Source organism: Saccoglossus kowalevskii, chromosome 5 (genome assembly GCF_978046115.1).
Source record: "Saccoglossus kowalevskii chromosome 5, keSacKowa6.1, whole genome shotgun sequence".
NCBI lineage: Eukaryota > Metazoa > Hemichordata > Enteropneusta > Harrimaniidae > Saccoglossus > Saccoglossus kowalevskii.
The window spans coordinates 35,497,066-35,514,238 of NC_140645.1; the positions used below are offsets into that span (position 1 = coordinate 35,497,066).

The 17,173-nt window shown below is 38.5% G+C and overlaps 3 protein-coding genes across 5 annotated transcripts; all 3 read right to left on the reverse strand.

Moving 5' to 3' along the window:
* Positions 1–1,211: 1,211 nt before the first annotated feature.
* LOC146746104 (uncharacterized) lies at positions 1,212–8,837 on the reverse strand. Its single transcript, XM_085498974.1, has 4 exons — positions 8,711–8,837; positions 8,460–8,594; positions 1,974–7,652; positions 1,212–1,858 (listed from the first exon to the last, which is right to left on the reverse strand). Exons 1-4 carry the CDS (start codon positions 8,835–8,837, stop codon positions 1,212–1,214), a joined length of 6,588 nt encoding a protein of 2,195 aa, XP_085355100.1.
* LOC146746105 (uncharacterized) lies at positions 8,177–10,287 on the reverse strand. 3 transcript variants are annotated; one of them, XM_085499362.1, is made up of 6 exons: positions 9,946–10,286; positions 9,661–9,792; positions 9,332–9,490; positions 8,711–8,980; positions 8,460–8,594; positions 8,177–8,244 (listed from the first exon to the last, which is right to left on the reverse strand). In XM_085499362.1, the coding sequence occupies exons 1-4, from the start codon at positions 10,259–10,261 to the stop codon at positions 8,961–8,963; spliced, it is 627 nt and encodes a 208-aa protein (XP_085355488.1). In that variant the 5' UTR covers positions 10,262–10,286; the 3' UTR covers positions 8,177–8,244; positions 8,460–8,594; positions 8,711–8,960. The 3 variants fall into 3 exon arrangements, with proteins under 3 accessions (XP_085355488.1, XP_085355489.1, XP_085355487.1); XM_085499363.1 differs by lacking the exon at positions 8,177–8,244 and having other exon boundaries at positions 8,277–8,594; XM_085499361.1 differs by lacking the exons at positions 8,177–8,244; positions 8,460–8,594; positions 8,711–8,980 and having other exon boundaries at positions 9,257–9,490; positions 9,946–10,287.
* Positions 10,278–15,766, reverse strand: LOC146746106 (uncharacterized). The gene is made up of 6 exons (XM_085498975.1): positions 15,554–15,766; positions 12,498–12,542; positions 12,298–12,401; positions 12,028–12,165; positions 10,337–11,386; positions 10,278–10,295 (listed from the first exon to the last, which is right to left on the reverse strand). The coding sequence occupies exons 1-6, from the start codon at positions 15,678–15,680 to the stop codon at positions 10,278–10,280; spliced, it is 1,482 nt and encodes a 493-aa protein (XP_085355101.1). The 5' UTR covers positions 15,681–15,766.
* Positions 15,767–17,173: the final 1,407 nt, after the last annotated feature.

Genomic DNA, 17,173 nt, shown 5'->3' on the forward strand with positions numbered 1-17,173 from the left:
ATATATACTGGAGAAATTACAAGCAAACATTGAATGTGTAGATGAGCACACAGAAGCGACATCGAAATGGAATGAATAGTGGCACACCTGGGAATTACCATCAATTAGCAGGGAGGGAATACTGGTTAATGGTAATTGCCAATTAATTAGGGTACTACCCCCGTGAATTTTCATTCTATAATGACACTTCACATATTATCCAAAATAATAGAGTAAAGGCAGGAACCTGTTACCCAAAAATGCTCTGGGGCTATGACAGTCTAATAACTTGACTCTGAAGCACAGAAAGTCGATTTGCCACATAGAGATAACAGTAGCATTTTCGAAAGATATTCGATAGAACTATAATACCTTCATGTGGTTGGATTAGAATACGCTGTTGGGGAGGGCATTGCATCTCCCGTAATATTAAATAACAATTCTGGAATTATTCATAATATTAAAATATTTACTTAGTTGGTAGTATAGGAAATTATGTGATTTAGGTCTGGATAATGGTTCTCAGTATGTGCAACTAAGAATTTCATTTTTGCCAGTGCACTGTAATACCAAATGAAAACATTCTACGATTAGTGAATCATATACAGTGTTATTTACTGTTATACTTAAATATTAGGTTGTAATTAGTTTGAAATAAAATACATTGTAGGCATCACAAGCTCCCACAGGTATTACAGTCTCTTACGCCACCAACTAGAAACGCGTACTCTGGTTATATCATATATTTATTCCATATGGTCAATCGTTACGGAATCAAAACAAGTTAGTACATCTCCAGAATATGCGTTTCTAGTTGGTGGCGTAAGAGACTGTAATACCTGTGGGAGCTTGTGATGCCTACATAGTTCTCGTTTAGTGGCACCTTCCCGGACCGGTGTACAAATGTTAGCAAACCTAGCAAGTTTCAGAAAACCCAATGCGGCAGGGCAATTCAGAGCAGACACAGAGACGTCTTCACTCTTCAGAAGCACATGCTGAACTGAAGACAATAGCCTGCCTAGCCCAGAGTTCACCACAGGTCAAACAGGTGAAACAAAGGAATCTAACTATGTAATCAATAACCAATCAGAGGGGAGGTTTGCACAACTTACACACCGCCCCCGAAAGGCGCACGTCACGAGGAGCCTTTCTAAATTTAAAGTTGCAGAACCGACAACTAAATGAATCATGTACATGAAAAGAAAAAAATCATTGTTCTGTTCAACAAAGGTTCATTGTTCTATTTTCTTCTTGTGATGTAGTCTTTTACTACGACGTGGCATCGAATGATCACATCCATCTACTTGTTCATGTATTTCCTTGGTGTCTTCTGCACCGATCTCTGCTGCTCTAGTTACTCCATCTTGTCTTTCCATCACAGTCTTGTGATCCATGTTGCCTTCCAATAAACAGAGCTTGCGCACATCTCTCCGTAAACATCCAGTGGAAGTCTTCACAAGAACATGACGAGTTGTACCAAATCGATCAGCAAAGGTCTGTTCGACTTTTCCCAAAGGCCATTCACCTCGAGGAATATTTTCATTGACAACAAGTACCAAATCACCAATGGATAGGTTCCTTTTCGGCCTGCACCATTTCTGCCTTTCTTGTAGAGTTGGCAAGTACTCACGTACCCACCGTTTCCAAAACTCAGTTGCAAGATGTTGAGTTTCGGTTCTTCTTCTGTGATGACCATTTTCTTCTATGATTTCACTCACCGACGTACAAGGATTTGGGCGTAGCAAAAGTAAATGGTTTGGTGTGAGTGGTTCAAGATCATCTGGATCATCAGATAAATGTGTTAGTGGTCGATTATTAAGAATCTTCTCCACTTCTGTAGTGAAAGTGAGTAGCGTTTCATCATCCACTAACCTGTTCCCTAATAAAGATCGAAGAATCTCTTATCGAACGAATCATCCGTTCCCAGACTCCACCTGCATGACTTGCTGCTGGTGGATTAAAATGCCATTGAATATTTCTTCTGCTAAGTTTACCGTTAATAAAAGCTTGGTTCCATTTAGCAAGCATCTGTTTCAGCTCAGTCTCGGCTCCCCGGAAATTGGTACCATTATCACTGTAGAGATGTGTAGGTGGTCCACGCCGACTAATAAATCTCCACACAGATTGTATAAAGGAATCTGTGGATAAATCATGGGCCACTTCGATATGAACAGCCCGAATGGCCAGGCAGGTGAACACGCATCCATATCGTTTAATGGTACCTCTTCTGTACTTAACATACAGTGGTCCAAAATAATCTATCCCGACATGGGAGAATGGTGGCTCACCTGGTGTCACTCTAGCTGCAGGAAGTGGAGCCATTTTTTGATTCCCGGGTTGTGCATTCCATCGACGACACTTAATACACCTACCAATCACACGCTTTACAGTAGCTAGTCCATGAACAATCCAGAACTTCTGTCGTATCTCTGACAACACTTGGTTTGGGCCAACATGTCCTTGTTGTTCATGGTAATGTTGAACGATCAACTCAGTCACATGATGATTGCGAGGTAATATAATTGGATGTCTAGCTTGCTGACTAATGGGTGCGTTCACTAGTCGTCCTCCGACGTGTAGGACTCCATTTTCTAATTTAGGGTTTAACTTTCGCAGTGGACTGACATAACCTTCAGAATCGGGTTTCTCACTCAGAATCATTTGCGGTGAAGCAAACTCTCTTGGAAATGAACTTCGTTGGACAATTCTGCAAATGTCAGTGGTAGCAATGGAAAGTTCATGAACTGTTAACGGGCCTATTTTCAATAAGGCAGATCTTCTCAAGAATATCTTAAACCGGATGAGCCATGCAACACTCACTTGTAATTTATACCAAGAGAAGTATTGATGGAGCAAACGACTGCAAACATCTGTACCCATTGTATTGCACTGGGTAATGGTTGTTGCTTGGACCTTCCTTCTCAGCTCTTTGTCGTCACGATCAATTTCTGGTAGGTCAGTAGGTTGGCCTGGCCATTCTGATTCAGGTTGCCATAGAAATGCCGCACCATGGAACCATGTGGTTATTGCTGCCTCATTAGAACCATTCAATTTTATTCCTCGTGATGCATGGTCTGCTGGATTGAACTCCGAACTGACGTGGTACCATTGTGATGGAGATGAAGCATCGTGAATAATCTGGAGGCGGTTAGAGACAAAGGTTTGGAATCGTGTTGCCATGTTGCGAATATATTGGATGACTATTGTTGAATCTGTCCAAAATAGGGTTCTCTGGATTGGGAGTTGAATTTCATCTTGAATTTGTCTGCTGACCTTAACTGCAACTGTAGCTGCTGTTAGTTCAAGCCTCGGTACTGTCATGGCTTTGAGCGGAGCGACCCTGGACTTTCCCATCAGCAAACTGCAATGAATTGTACCATTTGTATCTATCAGCCTCAGGTAAGATGCAACCCCATAACCTCCTAAGGAGGCATCAGAGAAATTATGGAGTTCCACTGTTTGTATTTGACTGAAACCAGTTGGTTTGTAGCATCTAGGTATAGCTAGTGTCATCAAAGTAGGTAGTTTTTTCCTCCATTCTCTCCAATTCGACAGTTGATCTTCTGGTACCTTTTCATCCCATCCATATCCAACACGACATAATTCTTGTAAGATTCGTTTTGCCGGTAAAACAAAGGGGGCAGCGAATCCAAGTGGGTCGTAGACTGAAGCCACGAATGATAACATCTCCCTGCGTGTCTCTTCTTTCAGTCTGTCGCCAATTCTGAAGTTAAAGGCATCCTTTTCAACATCCCATTGGATGCCAAGAGCCCTGTCAATCGGCAAGTTCTCCATATCTAGATTCATCACTGAAGAAGCACGCTCAGCTTCTGGGATCAGTGCTAAGATTTCCCGACAGTTGGATATCCATTTTGTTAGATGAAAACCTCCTTTACCTAACATTTCAGGCAACAGTTTCACCAGTTCCTTGGCTTCTTCAACACTAGCAACAGACTTCAGACAATCATCGACATAGAAATTTCTATAAACAGTATCCACAATATGAGTGTCATAATTACTTCTGTTGTCATCTGCAGTTCTCTTCAGAGCATATGCTGCACAGCTTGGTGAAGATGTGGCACCAAATGGATGCACCAACATTTGATGATCGGCTGGATCTTTAGATAAATCTCCTTCCGGCCACCATAAGAATCTTAGTGCATCGCAGTCCGCCTTCTTCACCTTAACTTGATGGAACATTTGCTTGATGTCAGCGACAATGACAACTGGCTCTTTTCGAAATTGAAGAAGTACTCCCACAAGGGTATTATTTAGATCAGGACCTTGCAGAAGCTGATCATTAAGAGATGTGCTTTGGTATTTGGCAGCGCAGTCAAAAACAACTCTCACCTTCTCTGGTTTATTCGAGTGGATTACTGGATGATGAGGTAAATACCAAGTAGAGCCAGACTTCGTTGCTGATGAATCCACATTGGGCATTCTTCTTGCATGACCCTGGGAGATGTAACCATCCAATGTGTCTTTATATTTCTTCATAAGTGCAGGATCTTTCAATAGACGCCTCTTCAGTAGCTTCAACCTCTTTAGAGCAGACCATTTGTTGTTGGGTAAGCAGGGATCATCATATCGCCAAGGAAGAGCCAGCTGGTAGTGACCCTCAATTAGACAAACTGAACTGTCCATGATCGCCTTTGCTCTTCTATCTTCCAGCGACATACATGCCTTGGTATCAAACAAGGACTCTGTGAAATCTGCATTGTACATGCGATGAAGCTGAGAAGTTATAGGTTCGAGACACTGAATTGGGGAATCAGAGTCCAAGACTTGGTCAACATTAATAAAATTGATGCTGTTACCTCCACGCTTCTTTCTGCCCATTGGTCCAATGAATGTCCAACCAAGTAGTGTTCGAATACCATATGGTTGCTTCCTTTCACCACGACGCTCCTCAAGAACCCAATGTGCCTCGGGGACATCGTTCCCAATGAGGAGAGTAACGTCTTTAACTTCTATCTCTGGCAATTCTATATCATTCAGGTGAGACCATCCTTTTATATCCAACTTGGTCGGAATACTGTCAGCTGCTATCGGTAATCTATCCGTTGTCCAAACTTTATCCAGTCGCACACCATTGACCAAATTCAGACCTCTTACATCCATCTGTAATTCATGACCATTAATCTGCCTCTCTGCATTCAGTGTGGACAATGTATAATTGACAGGTTTACCTGTAATACCTAATTTATCAGCAAGGCTGTAAAGGCAGATAGACGAATCAGAACCACTGTCGAGAAATGCATAGGTTTCAATCTCTTGGCCTCCATCTACCCCACTGACACGAACAGGAATCACCTGCAAACTTATGCGTGGTTGATTGGTTTGTGTAGCACTACATTGCGCCTTGCTTCCAATGACATTACTATGTCTCTCATTTTGAGTTGTGGCGGGAGCTTTCAGATTACTATTGCTGAATGTCTTGGGAGTTGCAGATGTTTGATATGCTGAGTCTGATGTTGCAGGATGAAGCAAAGGATGATGTCTTTTACCACAGCCTACGATAGGGCAAATACGGCCACTTCTACAATTCCTAGCCAAGTGACGAGGTCTTGCTTCTAGGCAACAGTCACAGAGCCTGTGTTCCCTGATGAAGTCTTTTCTCTCTTGGAACGGTTTGAACGTAAATTTTCGACAATGTTCAAATGCATGGCTACCACTGCAAAACAGACAACCTCTCCTGCCATTAACTTCGATCATGGAAGTATCATCAGCACCAACATCATTGGAGGCAAACTTGGAAGGACGATTTATGGGAGGCGTGTCAGCTACATGTGTAGCCAATGTAGTAGCTTTACTTGGCTTTTGTCTTGATCTGGCATTTGAATCTTTTTCTCCATCAGGCTTAGATCCTACCAATTTACCAAATCTTGTATTTGCAATTGCTGATCTGTTCTCCAGAAAGTGGGTAAGGTGCAGGAATTCAGGTTCAGTGCCCACACTGATCAACTTGCCAGCTTGCTTGGCCCAATCTGATTGCAAGTATGATGGTAACCGCCTAACCACCTTTTCCAGGGTATCCATTGAATTGATGTCAGCATGGAAATTCATTTGCTCAGAACTGAGGTGGCAATTCTTCATATCACGAGCCAATTTCTGAAGCTTATCCACTTCATATGCCTTTATCTGAGGGCCTTTCACCACTTTGTCAATTGTAGCATGCACTATGACGTGTTTCTGACCAAAGCTTGTAGAAAGGATCTTCCGGGCTTCTGTATATCCTCGCTCTGGAGGGAGAATTACACAGCTTCTGATTGCTTCCTTAGCAGCTCCAGTACAGTGTTGGATAAGATATGATAGTTTGACAGTATCATCCTTGACTAATTGTTCTATGTTCACCTCAAAGTTTTTGATAAAGGTTGGATATGCGACTGGGTCACCATCGAAGGTATGAAACTCGTGTTTTGGTAGACTCAAGTTAATGGCTAATGCTTTGGTAGTCTCCAGCTGATTCTGCACAATGCATTCCATTGTCTTCTGTTGACTTTCTAACAGTTTCTGTAATTGGAACGTTTCAGAGAAAGCAGCACCATTACCTGACTTCTTAGTGGTCATCTGCTTCCCTATAGGCCCTCCTCTGTCATCACGATATTGTTCACTGGTACCATGTGCATTATCAACAAAGCTTTTATGTTGTGGACTTGACGCCCCTGTAGTCCTGAATTGACTATTGGCTGGACTGCACGACGGTATATACGATTGGAAATAATTGCTCATCATTACTTGTTGGGTCTGCCTCTGCAAACCAGGGAGTATATCAGACTTCTGGTCAGATTCAATTTCTTCATCTATAAAGTCTACTTCTACCTTGGCTTGTCTTACCCGATTTTGAGCTTGCATAATTTCCATTTCTGCTTCCTGCTGCTCCCTCTCTTGACGCATCTGAAGCAGACGTTTTTCTGTTTCTTCTCGAAGCTGCAACTCTTTTATGCGTTGCTTTATCTGTTTTCCAACTTTGAGTTGGTCTAACTCACACCGGGCTAAAGCGAGTTTCCTCCTTGCTTCCCTAGACACACGACTTGTCTTTGTATTGGAGTTAGAACCTATTCTACCATCCTCAATATCCACATCCAAAAATTCTTTCTTGCCAGTATCCCATGGATTTGTCTTGTTTTCTTGTGGGAGTTGAGGCCAAGATGAAGTGTGAAAATCTACCGAGGCATTTGGCTCTGTGGTTAGAGTTGGCATGTGGACTTTCCTTTCTAAGAGAAATCCATGTTCCAATGCGTCTTCCATTTGGTCGTCAATCCTTTCCTTTGGGCCAGGAGACTCCATTGTTTGGAATACCCATTCTCTGTGTCTCTGATCAAAATACTCCTTTCTTTCAAGCTCAACCTCGTATTCACTTTCGACAGCACCTCTTGCCATTGGAGGTAGACACTGCATATATTCACGACAAGTTTTTTTATACGAGTTGAATATTTTCTCAAGAGCACATCTTTTCTTGCTTACTTCATGGTATGCTGCCTTTGTGGACATCATACTGTCTATCTCAGTGTAGACTCTGGTAAGATGACCGCCATATGAAGCTGTTGATTTCTTCAAACGATGTATCTTATCAAGTTGCATACTGGCTCGGTCCAGGTCGAATAACGTGTCCCTATTTTGCGAATATCCTTGATTCAGACTCATTTCCCTGTCTTGCATGGGTTTATGATCTTGGATATGACATTCACAGCACGATATTCACTTGACTGACCGCAGTATTACCAGTATGTACAAGGTATGAAGGCAACACAAAATTATGATCTTCAGTGAAGGTTAAACGAGAACTATGATTATAACTCTGGTTATATCATATATTTATTCCATATGGTCAATCGTTACGGAATCAAAACAAGTTAGTACATCTCCAGAATATGCGTTTCTAGTTGGTGGCGTAAGAGACTGTAATACCTGTGGGAGCTTGTGATGCCTACATAGTTCTCGTTTAGTGGCACCTTCCCGGACCGGTGTACAAATGTTAGCAAACCTAGCAAGTTTCAGAAAACCCAATGCGGCAGGGCAATTCAGAGCAGACACAGAGACGTCTTCACTCTTCAGAAGCACATGCTGAACTGAAGACAATAGCCTGCCTAGCCCAGAGTTCACCACAGGTCAAACAGGTGAAACAAAGGAATCTAACTATGTAATCAATAACCAATCAGAGGGGAGGTTTGCACAACTTACATACATGTATGGGCAACTGTGCTCTAATATGATCAACAATCCCGATGTTTTACAGCCACTTTAGTTTTTCGAGCGGATAATCTAAATAAAAAAAACACACACGAAAATTTGAATTAGTGTTGAATAAGAATCTCTTTATCAACTTTAGACCTGTGTTTTTGTATTCGTCACAATAGTCAGTAGCGTAATGTATGGTGCTGTTACTCTTAGAGCAAGGAAAGAAATTAGATGATTTTATTACCATCCAGAAACAGCACAATAGTTATCTTATACGTACAACATTAAAGTTAAAGTACCTTTATTGTGGTCATCACTTTTTCCAGTTTTCAAGCGGTCTTCATAATCGCCAGGTTCTAATCTATTCAAATATGTTTGATACTTGGCTTCGTCTTTTATGTGATAACGATACAGCATGGCTAAGTAGTATATACCTTTGGTACAAATATACATGAAAAGGATTAACAAACCTGATTATTTTTAGAGTTGACAGTATAAGAAATGTCAGCAAAATAGGGGAAATATAAATGTAAAGTAACCAAAAACTAACCAATTTGGTAGGAGTCTGTTGCTTGGGGTATTTGCTTTTCCTTGATCTGAAAAGCACGTACAAGAAGTTCCTCTGTATATCTCATATCCAGAGATTGTAGGAGATGGTTTCTTGCCAAAATAGTCATGGTGACAGCAATATTGATTGTTTTCGTTGTGTCATACTTTTCCTTTGCATATGCCTCATGAATTTTCAATGATTGAGCAAGAGGGTCCTGTGCTTTCTTGTATTGTTTAGTGTCTTGATAGAATCAACCAAGCTGAGTGAATGCTGTTAAAGACAATATGTTCAATATCCTGTTAGTTGACAATTTGTTTGCACATACAATACAATTTAACCTGTTTTTTATTCACTTGTATTTATGAGAAATGCGAGAAAATCTATTTCAGTTTTTGCTCTGTCAATACGTAGGTATTGTAATTATATATAAGTCAATGTTATTTACAGAGTTAGACATATGGTGGTAAAACTAACCATACTAAAAGTAACCATACTAAATCCAAATATGAAAACAGAATGGGTGGTTTGCACCTACAAATAACCATATACGGTTTTTGAGTCTATATTTCACAATCTATAATCGATACATTTGTTCACAATTGTAGTGTCCAAAACACCTACCATATGCAACACTGTAGTTATTACGATCACCAATCCGCTCAAAATATTTTTTTTTCTTCTCAAGAATATCGATCAACAATTGTTTTACTTCTTCTCGCTTTTCCACATTATCCATGTATTTTGGTGTGTGTTGCTGAACTCTTGCTAAGCACTGCATAGCTGTAAGACATACATTTACCGAAAATATAAAACTTCATACAGTTAAAGTCTAATAATACGAATGAAAAATAATTAGAAAATTACATTCTATACCATTATGCAAATGATCATGAAATTTACAACCTATGACGACAACATTTTCGAGTTCATATAGTGTAACATTTATATACCTTTCAGCACTTGAATGTCATCATCAGCATCAGGTAATAACTTTTTATACAGTGTCAAACTTTCATGAAATACCTTCTCTGCTTCTGCTAATTTATCAAGATCATAGTAAACCTTTCCCAGACTCCTTAAGTCTGAAATAAAAATATATACCGGAATTTAAAGAATCAAAAATATCTACAGCACTGTTATTGTCACGGTTCAGTGCTGCACGTCATCATCATGTATGCCTGCATACAAATAATCAAATATATCAATCTATGGCAAAAATAAAATGAATGACTTACCAAGAGCTAAGAGCAATTCTTGGCATGGTCTACGCAGTCTTTGTATATGGACCATCGACTTATAGAGAACCTCAACGTCTTCAACTCTACCAAGTCTGCGAAGATACGTGCCAACTGCTGTAAAGAGTTCGGTAATTTCGTTGATTTTCATTATGTCGTCTTTCTTCAAATAATCCATCTGTCGTGCAAGAGCTAGTACATGGAATGCTAAAATAGAATGCCTTTGATGAATAACATCATCGGGATAACCAAAATCAGCTTTAACTTCTTCTACTTTAGGAAAAATGTTTTTGAGCATGCAAAGAGCATTATTCATGGCCCGGACTTTGCTATTAGGACATACACGTTTGCTAAACACAACCTGTTGCAAGAGGTGATGAAGCGCAAATGCTCCCATCCGGCCATACGTTGTCTCATGCTTTATAAACATGACAGTTGCGAAAGAAAACTTCTGCAGCTCGTTGAAGCATTTTCTCACTTTCTCCTCCCTAATAACCTCCCCATGAGTAACTCCGCGTACATCCCCAGTAGACTCAAGTAAAAAGTCTTTTAAGGACCCCGGGTTCAAAAACTTTGCACCTTCAACAAGCACTTCTACATGAATTACAGGAGCCATACAGCAGCAGAGGTGTAAAAATTCTTTTACAAATTTTTCACGAGTACAAAGCTCATCATAAGCTAAATCCCAGGTTGTCTGCACGTTTCTTCTGCTAAAGTCGGACAATCGTGCCAAGTAGTGTACTGGAGTTTGCATTTGCGCGCACTGGAATTTTTTCAAATCATCACCCGTCATGTTTACCAGGTCACTGGTAAGTGTTTCTTGAGGAAGCTCTTTAAGTTTGATCATGTCATTGCCAATAGCCCTTCGCAATCCATCTGTGTAGCATTTCTTCACATCATTTTCCTTCATCCAGTATGTTAGTGGGTCAGACTCAGGAATGTCTAAAGCATGGAAACTTCCTTTAAGGTAGCGTTGTTTATAAATAAGAAAAGTTATTTTGTATTCAACTATATACATACTGGCCTGGACTAAGGCTAATGGTAAACGATGTAGTGCTTCCTCGCCAACAAGCCACATGAGTGCCTCATACTCAGGAGAATTTTCATGGTGCAAGCGATCAAGCTCACGTTTGGCATCTTCCACTGAACTAGATTTGATTCGCATCAATAAGAGCAATGCCGAATCTTCATCAGAGAGTAGATTGACTTCATGTTTTTTCAATTTCCATCCCAGATATTCCCAGTCATCTTTCATTCTAGATGTTATGAGAATATGCCCAGATCCAAGTTCTGAGTAGTCAGGTATAAACTGCTTGACTATTTCGGGATTGTCAGCATCTTCAATTACTAATAACCAATTATTGTTTTCGCATAACCACTTGCGAGCTATTTTTCTAATACTTTCCGGATGCATGCTTACATTGGGATTCCATGGCTGCACCTTTTCAAAAAGAAAAATGTTTATATATTATTGAGCATACACGAAATCCATTTGTTTCGTTATTGATACATCTCAGTATGCGACAACGGTTCTAAATGGACGTTATATTGCAGTTTTGATAAGCTCGGGTCAGAAAAAAATATCTATTCTGAATATTCAGCCATAGTCTGAGATATGTTTCAAACCCAACATATCACATTAGTTATTGACTTACATAATGCATTAAGTGATGATTATATACAAGAAAATCAATTGATGCTTAATGAATAACACGCATCAGATTTGGCATTTTTTGTATCGGAATTTCCATAGCAAAGTGAATAAAACTCTGCATATGTACTACATAGCCTTGTAGAGCAAACGGGCTGAGAAGGGTATACCTCATAGACTGGACTGAATATACTGTTGTAAATGCGTCGAAAATTAAATAATTTCCACATAGTTATCATAGCAAAGACTTGGGGGAACTTGAAATAAAATATAGCCGTAGTTAACGACAGGTACAATATATATATAAATCATCGTTATATCACTGATTATTGTGTCATTTAGAAGGAAAAATATAGCCAAGTATACTGATGAGCTATGTTTTTATAATAAATTACACATCAAGTACAAATTGAACTGTTTTTTCTACATACCATTTTATTGAGAGTAAAATCTAATAAGCTTGCTGAATGGCCACTGAGAAAATAAATGTTTGAATACTTCTTTAGGTATCGCAGCACAAAATTGGTCACAATCTCTGTTTTACCACAGCCTCCCATTCCATAAATCAACTAAATTTAAAAAATAATATACAATTATTTCTAGGGATAATATCATTTTGTTAGTTACTAAATGTTTTGACATTGTTGTGAAAGTGTATGTGTTGTGCATTTGAACATATATCAATGTGAGCATGTACTGACCTCAATGTTTACACCAGTATCGTTTGAATCACGTTTTCCTAAATTTTGCAGGCATTGTTCATGATCCATTCCCGTAAACCAATCCGACGGCTGCCGCATTCCACCTAAAAATTGTTTACGTAATATATGAATTATGGTAATAAGCAATGTGTATAGGAGCATAATACATTAGTAAGTGGTAGAGAATAATAAATACGTACTTATGTTTCCCAGACCTTCTTCACAAGTATGATCAAACTGGGGTTCTGGAGAAAGGTAAATAAACAAAAATAAGTTGGTGTTATTTCGTGAAATACACCTTTTTGCTTTTTTTGTTTTTGCATATATATATATATATAAGTTATAATAAGTTACCAAACAAAAGGTCATAAATAAAATACATTTATGCTGGCACCATGACTTGCTCTTTGAGTGTATCTTATTATGTGCATAGTTAACCAGTCGTGCACTACCACTGGTCACTCAACGGTCACATTTTCCTCCCGAAAAAGTCCAAACATATCAAGCAATAATTATGTGGATTTATATATGTACATGAAAAGACATATAGGGATTGAGCCAGGTTTCGATATACTGTATGGATACGATATTTTGTTTTAAATATTTAACATTTTTTTTCTGCTGCAGTTATGATAAACATATAACATTACTGTCAGAAAGTCCGCTACCTGTTGTGCGTTTTCCGGACTGCTATGGGGAGTCAGGGTGAAGGCATTAATGGTTGGCTATTTTAGATATTACTTGGATGTTTGTCATGACATGTTGAAAATCACAGATTAACCAACTAAATAAAGGGCATCATCCACCACAATAAAACTATGTGAATCTCTGTAAATAATATACATATTATCATATCACAAGCAGCAAAAAAATCAACGTTGTACAGTAGTATCAAATGCCAGCTTCATGATAACTAGTTAGTAGTTGGGTTGCATTAGGGGGAGTAAGGTCCGAATATGGCTCTTCACTGAACCCTTTAATCGGGTGTTGAGGCGTCACTGTGTAATCAATTTATATAGCAATGTCACGCCTGTCATACTATAGTATTGCACCTATAAATATCAGCACCAACCTGCTAACGATCTTGTTTGACGCATTCTGCACATCTTTATTTTTATTGATAGAAACATATACCATATTTTAGGATAAGGTAGGTCGGCTAGATTTGTATCCAATCTGCCCTGAACATTTTATTGGGCATTTCAATTGTTCATCTTTAGCCATCCTGAATAGTGATTCAGGTTCTTGTCCAATTGATATGCACTAAGAGTGTGCATTTTTTAGTATAATCATGACTTTGGTTACAATTTTATTCTGGGGTAGTTGGTCATTTGTGTCAATTGATCAGCTCCCTCTAGTGGTATATTGTTCTCTATATATTATTTCCCGGAAGATATCAGAACGTTTGCAGATATCGGGCTTTGCAATTATGTATTCATGAATATATGGACTGACATTGAGTAGAAATTGAGAGAAAATCTTATCAGTTCTAGCATTATTGCCACACATCAGCAGTTGTATTGAATTCAATTTGCACCTCCTGAGATGTCAGCAGTTAACAACCACATATACACGCATCTTAAAACTAGGTGAAGTGAAAAAATAATTTGCACAGAATCTCTATCCTTTAAAGTTTCTGATGATTCACCCTAAATAAACGACCGCATAATTTGAATAGATCTACTGTTTATGTTGGATGCCTTCTTCAAAACAACGATGATAATCTTCTATATGGTGATATATTAGTGATTTGTCATGGTTATTGTTAGCACAATGTTCTGTTCTTAATCAGTCATGGCGGTTAATATGATTGTTGCTATAACAATTTGTATCAACTTGTTACAAACCATACCAAGTAATATTACTAATAAGTAATCAGTAATATTCGCTTAAAGGGAGGTGGTCATCGCGCCGCGTATGTGCGACATTTGTGATGATAACCATTGATGTTTCCACAATCCAATGCTCTTCTAATCGAAATCACAAGTACGAGTTTCGACAAGACGACTAATTACCACCGGTGATCCTTTTCGATACTTCCTAAACTACCTAAAGATAACTACTTAAGGCATGGCAATGTCTCAGTTTGTATCCGTTGATCTGCAGAACAGTCAAAGTCGCCATCTTTGTTTATATAAGACTCGTATCTCGCTAATGCGTTGCGCGACGACCCTTGAAATAAAATAGTGTTGATCAATCAGGCGGATTGCCTACCATTGTAGAAAAAATGCTATAAGTCGGAGCATTTGTAACTCATGAATGATTTTACCCAATAACTATTTAGTTTGTAGCATGGCCAAAACATCTTATGCAGATATAATTTTAGCTTAGTAATGTTGGGAATTCACAAATTGTTATGTGTGCAAATTATAGAATAATATATGTTGGGTTGTTTGTAAGTTAAAAAGTATCGACTCCAAAACGTTTTGGCTAAAAATGGTAGTGTTACCTCCTTTAGGTGAAATGGTAGTGACCCCTATCTAGGCACAATAGTAATGTGTGTTAGACTTATAAAAAAATATAAATTTAATAATCTATACTGTACAGTATTTTAAAGCAGTGTATGATTGTATTTTCTCACGGCGCGTATAATATGCAACTGTTCCTGTGAATGAATTATTGTGAGCTGAGAGTTCAAATTAGTGTCGTTAAATTATCCAAGGATGTTTGGGTGTGCAGAGAATTATAACGCTCTCATTCGTCAGGGAATATTTAAAGAAAATAAATGGCTTACTTGCAACTGCCTATAGAATTTACTAGTAATTTATGTCCCTGTTGCCAATAAACACGTCATTTGAACTGTCCCGTATTATGCACTCCCACGCAAGGCATATATAATTGCAAGTAATTATGTAAACAGAGACTTGGGCAGCAACACGGTTGACCCTTAACGACAATTGATTCACACTAATGCACCCCGATTGTTGAATTCGCAGTTATTCTGGTTAAACGCAAACAATGAAGACATAGCAGACGTGCTCTATCATAACTTGTTAATAAATGTCTATTTAATGGGAACTATCATTCATAGACAGCTTCGGTAGTGTAGAACAGGTTATGACCGTAATGTACACCAGGTGTTGACAGGCATATGCACTTTCAATCCTAGTGAAAGGTCAGTTACAGTTCATAAAACTCGTTTAGCTAGGTACGTTGCCAATGACGATATTCTCTATTCATGATTTGTTCTGGGCGTAAAACAATAATGAATGTGACGACATAATGTTTAAGCAATACTATAATGAAAATAACTCACGTCTGGATAGTGCGCGACTTTCGGGAAATGAACCTTCCTTTGTTTCCTGAACAGGAAGCGGAGTTCCGCTATCAAAACTTTTTGGTCTATTATCGTCACCTGTGTGTTGAACTTGTTCGTCGCTCATCTTCACGCCTGGGTCTTGAAAGTGCAGTGGTAGAAGCCAAACGTTTCATGCAAGACTAAAACAGGACAAGAAGCATTAATGAATTCGAGATGTGTGTCTCAGTCAATATAACTAAAATGAGTCACGTGATACAGAATAATAAGTTATCCACGTGATCATTTTCTGTCGTATGATTGGTACATGCAAGCAAAGTGGCCACATGGAGTAGGCAGAACATATTATTACAACATTAAACATCATAAATAGTTTTTCAATGACTATCATCAATCAAACATACCTAGAAAGCAACAGTGTACCTCGTTGATGTCGGCATGGACCGTCCAACTGTGACGTCACATGTTTACATATTTGCCAACCATAATGCGATTGTTTGTTAAGCAATGTTGCTCATTGATCAGCGCTAGCTCACTATCAACTTTGCCATAACTTGTCATATTAACAGAAACACAAAGATGTTTATTTATTAACAACAACAGTGAATAACGCCGGCATTTTATCTGCAGTTAAGAACAACTGGTTCTCACCAAACAGTCACTGCACATGCGCAAAGCGTAACAAGGGGAAATGGATAATGCTGTATAACACCTTTGTTAAAAGTGTAGTTATTGAGAGGTGATTACTATGACACGAGTCAATATTTAGCAGCGATGATGTTAAAATGTTATCAACTCACGTATATACCTACCATGTTCGTGGCAAATTGTGTGATAAAATAATCATCTCGGCTTTAAGTTACTTTTTTAGCTAAAATTATTTCATTTGCAAGTAAAAAGGGCGATTTGAAATAGTGCAAGGTCCAGCATTACCCGTTATTGGCGCACATGTCAGGAACCAATTAAATATAAGTCATTGTGTATATTAAATATATTATTATTTCAAATGACATATGTGAACTATCCATGCGGCGTCCTGAGATAATATTATATAGCGCCGTCATCGATCACATGTGTAAATCCATTTATAGATCAATGTCTTCAGTATTAAATGTTTATTGTCACAGTCATAGATAGTACGTTCCATATTGTAAGTTGTAAGCGAATTATTTCCAGGACTTTGGCTGTGAGTTGGATATAACGCATACGCTGATTCGTTGAAACAACATGTCACGTGACTTTGTGATAACATAATCTGTATTGCGTTTGTATCCTTATAAGAGTGTTGATTAAAATACAATACAGATGCACATTTATATTTTCGCCAACTTACAAATAGATGAGAAAACGATAAATTTGACAGTATATAAAGCTCAGAGTACATCATTGTGCAAACAGTGTCACTCATAAGTACAATATCTCCAAATTCCCATCGCTTGCTGTCCCTGAATACAAGGATTTGTGTTATAGTGCAATCAGATAGATGAATTATTCGGTAAAACGTATATTCGACGGGAATTTTTTTTATATATTTATTATAAATTTATTTTATTTTAACAACTTACAATTCTTTGTTAGTTTTCTTGCGTAGTCGGCCAGCTTGGTAAATAATTATATATT

Bases quoted from the DNA above. Each gene is read 5' to 3' on its own strand.
- LOC146746104 (XM_085498974.1), bottom strand. From the start codon at position 8,837: ATGACTATTTTGGCAAGAAACCATCTCCTACAATCTCTGGATATGAGA. The intron at 7,653-8,459 runs GTACTTTAACTT...GTCATATCCAAG, and splicing joins AAGTGATGACCACAATAAAG to ATCATAAACCCATGCAAGAC. The intron at 1,859-1,973 runs GTAAACTTAGCA...GATCTTTATTAG, and splicing joins GAACCAAGCTTTTATTAACG to GGAACAGGTTAGTGGATGAT.
- LOC146746105 (XM_085499361.1), bottom strand. From the start codon at position 10,261: ATGAATAATGCTCTTTGCATGCTCAAAAACATTTTTCCTAAAGTAGAA. The intron at 9,793-9,945 runs GTAAGTCATTCA...TTTTTATTTCAG, and splicing joins AGAATTGCTCTTAGCTCTTG to ACTTAAGGAGTCTGGGAAAG. The intron at 9,491-9,660 runs GTATATAAATGT...TATGTCTTACAG, and splicing joins TGACATTCAAGTGCTGAAAG to CTATGCAGTGCTTAGCAAGA.
- LOC146746106 (XM_085498975.1), bottom strand. From the start codon at position 15,680: ATGAGCGACGAACAAGTTCAACACACAGGTGACGATAATAGACCAAAA. The intron at 12,543-15,553 runs GTGAGTTATTTT...ACCTTTCTCCAG, and splicing joins AAGTCGCGCACTATCCAGAC to AACCCCAGTTTGATCATACT. The intron at 11,387-12,027 runs GTATGTAGAAAA...CTTTTTGAAAAG, and splicing joins ATTTTACTCTCAATAAAATG to GTGCAGCCATGGAATCCCAA.